A 6,850-nucleotide genomic window follows, 5' to 3' on the forward strand; every position below is an offset into this window, starting at 1 on the left:
TAATATTATATATATAAAATATTAATACTTAGTGTGCAGAAGTGAAAAGAAATAGAGGTAATGCAAATTTTTTTAAGTGCTGGGTTTTTTTTATAATTATGGCCTAGATTTTTTTTTATATTCCATTTACAGTTTTTGTCACACTTTAAGTGATACTGCTTTCCTTATGATTTGATAAAAGACATTTCTTTTAATAATAGAATGTATGACAGAAGGTATTTTTGTCCCACCAACTCCATCATCAACTACACTCCAGCCATATACTCATTCTAGTGCACAGTATTTGGGGAGTACCAAGTTAGAGAGAAAATAAAATGCTGTCGGGTAAAATGGGGTTCTGTTAAATTCTTTCCAACAGGTTTAAGCAGTCCTATCTGGTTATAGGCTATACCGTGTAATACCCAGTAATACAAGCTTTCCCAAAGGTCTTTTGTTAGTCTTCCTGTCTTCAGCTACTGAAGTGTAATACATTTTTATAGAATCACTTTGGAATCATAAATACATTTTTATAAGACACCTAATGATTTATTTTTTTTTTTCAATGCATGAAAATATATTCTACACAGAGGTGGTTTTTATTTTCAGTCAAGAAAGCCGAAGGGCAAACAAGTCTGCAAGCAACAGAGGCACTCAGCTCTTTGCATGGACTTAGCTGCTCCCTCCTGTTAGTTACTCTTGTAAGCTGCTTGCAACTTTTGAGGCTGTAGCTGTGATAAAAAGTCTTATCTTCTCATCGTTTATACCCTGTAATTAAAAGTGTTAGCTAGAACTGATGCAAAGTATATGACAAACTGGTATTGGGGACCAAGTTGTCTTACCTTTATTTTTAAATTCCTTGTAATAAATTTAGCAGTATAATTTGGTAATAGAGAGGTAAATGTCATCAATCTTTCTGGATTTTCTGGATTTACAAGTTAAGAGCAGTCATATCACTTCAGGCTGTGTTTTCTAGGCTAAGTATGTCTATTTATAGGATTGTTTGTTGGTTTGGTTTTGGTTATTTGTGTTTTTTTCCGGTTCCCTTGATCATCCTGGGTTATGTCCATGCATATAGTCAAAGACAGGGTACAGATCTCTGGTAGCGGCAGCCTGAAGCAGTGACTTCTGCAGAGCATGCTGTCATGTCTTGCAGGGATGTTGACTGACTGTAAAGGCAGACAGGCTGTAAGGAAAGAGGGCTGGAAAGAATTGAGTTGGTGCAAAAGCAGATCTGAAAAATAGGAGTACATCACCAAAGCAAAAGGAAGTTCAAGAGGTGGATAGAAACTTCTTCAATGAAGAGGAAGAATGAAGCTGTGGAAGTGAGGAAGAGGCACCTTGAAGAGAAACTTGAAATGGACACAGTAGCTTATGGAAAATTTTCTGAAACTTTAGTCTGTGTGGAGGCACATGCTTGGGACCAAAGAAACTGAGGATGTGTTTCTCTGTTAGTTACTACAGGCTGTTACATTCTGTGCCACCAGACTCAGGGATGTCAGGCTCATGTCCTCTGGCCACTCATGTCAGCTGTTGTCCTGCACCCCAGGGAGAAATATACATTTTTTAACTACAGTGAAAATATCTGAAATAATTGAATTTGTTTGTTTGTTTAAAAAGAAAGGTAATGTGGAGTCTTTAAATAAAATTTCATTGATGCCTCTAAATATACTAAAAGTTTCCATGAAAATTACTTACATCCATTATGAGTAGTACAAGAACTGAGACTTAAATTCCAGTAAGTTATTGTCTTATAAAATTTTGGGGTGGAAGGTACTTTTTAAAGGTCATCTAATCTACCACTCCTGTAATCAGCAGGGACATCTTCAACTAGAACAGATTACTCAGAGCCCCATCCAACCTGACCTTGAGTGTTTCTGGGGATGGGGCATCTACCATCTCTCTGGGCAACCAGTTCCACCCACATCAGAAAAAAATTATTTCTCTCTTTTAGTTTAAAATCACTACCCCTTGTCCTATCACAACAGGCTCTGCTCAAAATTCTATCCCTGTCTTTCTTAGAAGCCCTCTAGGTATTGAAAGGCTGCAATAAGGTCTCCTTGGAGCCTTCTCCATGCTGAACAACCCCAACTCTCAGCCTGTCTTTATGGGAGAGGTGCTCCAGCCCTCAGATCATCTTCATGGCCCTCCTCAGACCAGATCCAACAGGGCCATGTCTTTCCTGTGCTGAGGACCCCGGAGCTGGACACAGTACTCTTAAGTGGGATCTTAAGCAGAGTAAAGGGGCAGAATAATTTCCCTTGACCTACTGGCCACTGCTTTTGATGCAGCCCAGCTTGGCCTCATGGGCTGTGAGTGCACCTGCTTGCTCATGTCCAGCTTTTCATCCAGCAATACTGACAAGTATTACGTTGGAGGCTGCAAAACAGAAAAAAAAAAATATATAAAATAACAAAACCAAAATCTGCATCTAAGGATCTTTAAACACAGAAAAGATTACTAATAGGTGTCATTTTTATAAATAAAAAAATACATAACAAAACCTTTTTTTTCTAGTAGATTTACAGATACGATTGTATGAATGATCAAGACAGCTTCTAAGCTTATTAAATGTTACTTTATATTTTATTTACTGTGTTTAATGTTGTTCATTGTGCATTAACATAGCCATATAGACAGGATTTGATTAGGTGGCCTCTTTCATGGAAAGCAGATGGTATTTGCTTATGTTTTGTTTAGTTTTTACTTATAGCTGATCTATCTCCAGAAATAAAAAGCTAGCAAAGTTCAATAAAATTACAGTGCTTTGCAAAAACTAAGCTGCATTCCTTCTGTTTAAAGTTCAGCATGCTCCTACGCTTCAGAGCTGGCTGTGAACAAATAGCAAATTATTATTTTTTTTTTCCTGGAACTGAAAGGCTGCCTCTTACAACAGCAGTAATAACGATAGCATGATCAGCATTTCTTTAATTGGATTTGTATTTTGTTTGCTGAGTTCACGTCATATGGAGTTCATCTATTACTCTGTGCCAGCAGAAGGATGAATTGGTATTTTCTGTCAAGGCAGATGAAAACTTGTGGTGCTTCAAATTTGTCTGTATGGTTTGACTATTTATAAATTACAACAGAATATGGAATTTGGTTCATGCATCTTTAGAGTCTTTCTATGGAGGCTGCTGGAACTCTTCCCAAGTATAATCCAAATCCATAACATTACTGCTTTCCCACCCTACAGGAAGGCTTCTGTACATCATCACACAAGAAGGTGACCATTTCCATAACTGACCATACAGTCATAAATGTGAAATACACACATGCCTATGTGTACATATAAGTCTGAGTAGGTAAGGTTAGTCCTGACCTTTTCACTGTTGCTAGAACTATACATCTAGATTAGGTAAAAAAGGAAGGTGTATGCCCAGTGGAAGGTAGATCAGGTCACGTGGAAAGAATACAGAGATGCTGCTAACAACTGCAGGGAGAAAATTTGAGTGACCAAAGTTCAACTGAAGCTGAAACTGACCAGAACTGTGGGGGACAATAAAAAAAAATATTTTAAAAATTCATTAATAGCAAAAGGCCCTGTGGAAACATGAGTCCTTTACAGGGTAAGAACAGTCACTTCACCAACTGGGATACAGACAAAGCAGAGACGTTTAATGCATTCTTTGCCTCTGTCTTCAACACTGATGATGGACCAAGGAGGCCTCAATGCCTAGAACTGAAGGACTATGACTGTAACAAGGATCAACTCATAGCTGGCCCTGAACTTGTGCACAATCTGCTGCTACAGGTAGATCCCTACAAGTCCACAGGGCCTGATGGGATCCTTCTTAGAGTCCTCAGAGAGATGGGGCAGGTCCTGATCTCTTCACTCTGTGACCAGTGACAGGACTTGCGGAAATGTCAGGAAGCTGAACCAGGGGAGGTTTAGGTTGGATATCAGGAAAAGGTTTTTCACCCAGAGGGTGGTTGAGCACTGGAGCAAGCTCCCCAGGGAAGTGGTCACAGCACCAAGCCTGCCTGAGTGCTTTGGATGATGCTCTTAGGTGCAGGGTGTGATTCTTGGGGTGCCCTACACAGGGACAGGAGTTGGACTCGTTGATCCTGATGGGTCCCTTCCAACTCAGCATGTTCTGATTCCACAGTTGTGCGTACTGGTCTAGCATTTTTTCAGTATTATAGCAATCTTCTTATTGCCAAGATTCACATCTACTAGATTAAATGGTCAGGGCTTTTTTATATTGAACTTTTGTGTTAAGTATTTTTATTTGTGGGACTTTTCCCAATTGGGTTTAAAGACAGGAGAAACAATATCAACTATATGTGCTTGTATTAATCTTGCATGTTTTATAAGATTATGGGAATTCCTTCTTAGAGCAACTCTCCAAGTTGGGAGATTATTTGTCTACTTTTGCCTGTTTAGTTAAGTGTGTTTGCAACCACAGAACTATTACAGGAACTGCTTATCACAGGGCTAGGATTACTATAGTATTAAGTTTGTATGTGAAATTACTACATGCTAATATAAAAACAGCAATATTAGTGATACTACAAATCCAAATAATCCCTTTTCTGGATTTCTTTAAACCATACCTGTCTGCTTTTGCTTTTCTGTTCAACTGATGGTAGGAGAAGAGCAGGATAGAAAACCATAAAAAATACTTTCGCTTTTACTCTTTAATTACAATATTATTTTTGAAATGTCAACTCTCATTTTTGCCCTTGTTGCCAGGTACCTGATTTGGTCATATATTGTACTTTCAGACACTGGTATGCAGAGTTGTTTGGGGGTAACACCCTTTTGTCTTTGCTTGAATTATGTCCTTCTTTTTGGTGTTCGTTTTTACAATGAAATATGTAGGCTTTAAAGTTTTCAATCCTTGCTTCTTCCCTATTCTGTTTATAGGCAATCCGAAGTTTCCAAGTATCCTTACACATCTTTCCAATGAACCCTGAAGTGTGGAATGAGGACCTTTCATGGGCAAGAAAACTACATGAACAACAAAAGGCAACAAAGATTGAGGCAACGCAACCACTGGCAAAAGAAAAAGAGCCTGTACAAGAACCTATCCCAGACTACGACTTTGAAAGTGATGAAATTGTGGCAGTCTGTGCTGCCATTGCAGAGAAGGAGAAAGCTCTATCAGCAGCTAAAACAGTAGTGATTGTGTCTGCTTCAGGCACAGTAGAGACTGTTACTGAGAAGGAGAATTGTCCTACAACTCCTGATGAAACCCTTTTCATCAGAGCCCGATAGGGCAGCCTTATGGGTTGCCATACTGTTTTAAGAACTAGTGTTATTTATTGTATTGGGCTTGCTTTGTTTTTGTTTTATAAGCAGAAGGACACCCTACAAAAGTTAAAGAATTTAAATTCTTTTTCCTTTGTAAATTGAAAAAGCAATGACCCAAGTTGTTCCTTTCATATCTTGGGAGAAGAAAGCCAAGAATTTAAAAATCTTACGAGCAAATGTACTGTTAAAATGCTTAACTGCATTCTGACAACTGCTTTCATCTTTACGTATTTAATAATTTTACAAGTTATAGTCTATATTTTCCCAGTGATTAATATCCTTTTATTTGAAATGTAAAAGAAAAAGGGATTTTAAAATAAATCTATTTCAATCCTTATTCATTTACTGGTTATCTTTCAGTTAAAGTGTGAGCTGTTCTCTGTTAGCAGAAGTCTTTGTTTTCATTAAGATTACATTTTTATGAGGAAGTTTCCTGTGAAGCAGAGAGTAGTTATTTTTGTGTGTGTGTGTGATTGATCTGGTGTCTGATGTGTAGTTACATTAAATCAGTAGAAAGCTTTATGTTGCTTTCATAGGTGAATGTGTTAAACACTTTCTGATCACATGAAGGTAAATGCTATACCAAACAAGCCGCCGAATGCTTGCTTAGTCGTGGCTAAGTGTTTCACCAGAAGAGCAAACTGATCTGTGACTGGAACTGGTCTTTCCTTATCTTCAGTGCTGTGCTACTGACAAAACCAAAAGTAAAATGGTAGGAGCTGGAAATAGGTATGTCTGAAGTGTATTAGTCTTAGCCTTTTCTTCCCAGATGAGGCTAATCTGATAAAGGGAGTCAATTTGTTTTTCCAAATTCTTATGACCTACTATTTAATGTCTGCTCTTAGTGAACCAGTTTTTCAGGACAGCATTGCCTGAGTCTCCCTTTTTATTCTTTTTAGGTGCTGTGGTATTCATACTGTTAGAGGCACAGTATAGGAGATTTGTTTAATTTTCATCTTTCTTGAGCGTAAGGTAGCTATTGGTTCCTCACACAAGCACTTCAGAGAAACAAGTCAGGCTGTTTCTTTGTGCTCAGTGCTGAGAGTGCTCTCTTTTCATTGTCTTGTAGACACGGTAGAGATGGTTGCCTCCTAACTGGACTGGAATAAATGTTCAAATGAGGAATTCCTGGAGAACTGAGGATTGGGAACACAATTTCTACTTGATTTTGGACTAACACATTTGTAGAGAAGTGAAACCTTTTTAAATCAATCATCTTTGCATTTTTGTATCTGATTTCTATTTAAAAAAACCACACTTTTAAAGGAAATAATGCTACTCAAGAAGCATAGTGATTTTCCAATAGAAAGTTTATTGTAGAAAGGTTAGTTATCTCAGATCATACTTTCAGCTTAATATCTTTTTTTTAAGAGGACACTTAAAATCTTTGCAGAAATTAATTATCCCTTTCAAAAACTTAATTGCCATGTTATGCTTCTTAAGTTTTCATTATTTTCTGCAAAAGTTCTTCCTGAATAGAATTTTGTAGATATATGAATTTTTAGATCTGTCTTTGCATGCACACATCCAAAATTTACAGGGTTTAATGTCTCCTTTGTACTCAAAATAATTATACTTACAGTGACTAAAACAGATTAAGAAATCTAAAGCATCACC

The 6,850-nt window shown here is 37.5% G+C and overlaps 1 protein-coding gene across 1 annotated transcript in view; it reads left to right on the top strand.

Annotated features, from left to right (window-relative positions):
• The window catches only part of TTC33 (tetratricopeptide repeat domain 33), a 36,087-nt gene extending 30,766 nt beyond the window's left edge, over window positions 1-5,321 (top strand). Inside the window, exon 4 of the mRNA XM_010008712.1 lies at window positions 4,847-5,321. Within this exon, the coding sequence (XP_010007014.1) occupies window positions 4,847-5,197 (351 nt within the window). The 3' untranslated portion in view covers window positions 5,198-5,321. The remainder of the gene's footprint in view (window positions 1-4,846) is intronic.
• Window positions 5,322-6,850: the final 1,529 nt, after the last annotated feature.

The sequence above is a fragment of the Chaetura pelagica genome, unplaced genomic scaffold (assembly GCF_000747805.2).
Source record: "Chaetura pelagica isolate M959 unplaced genomic scaffold, ChaPel_1.0 scaffold31, whole genome shotgun sequence".
NCBI lineage: Eukaryota > Metazoa > Chordata > Aves > Apodiformes > Apodidae > Chaetura > Chaetura pelagica.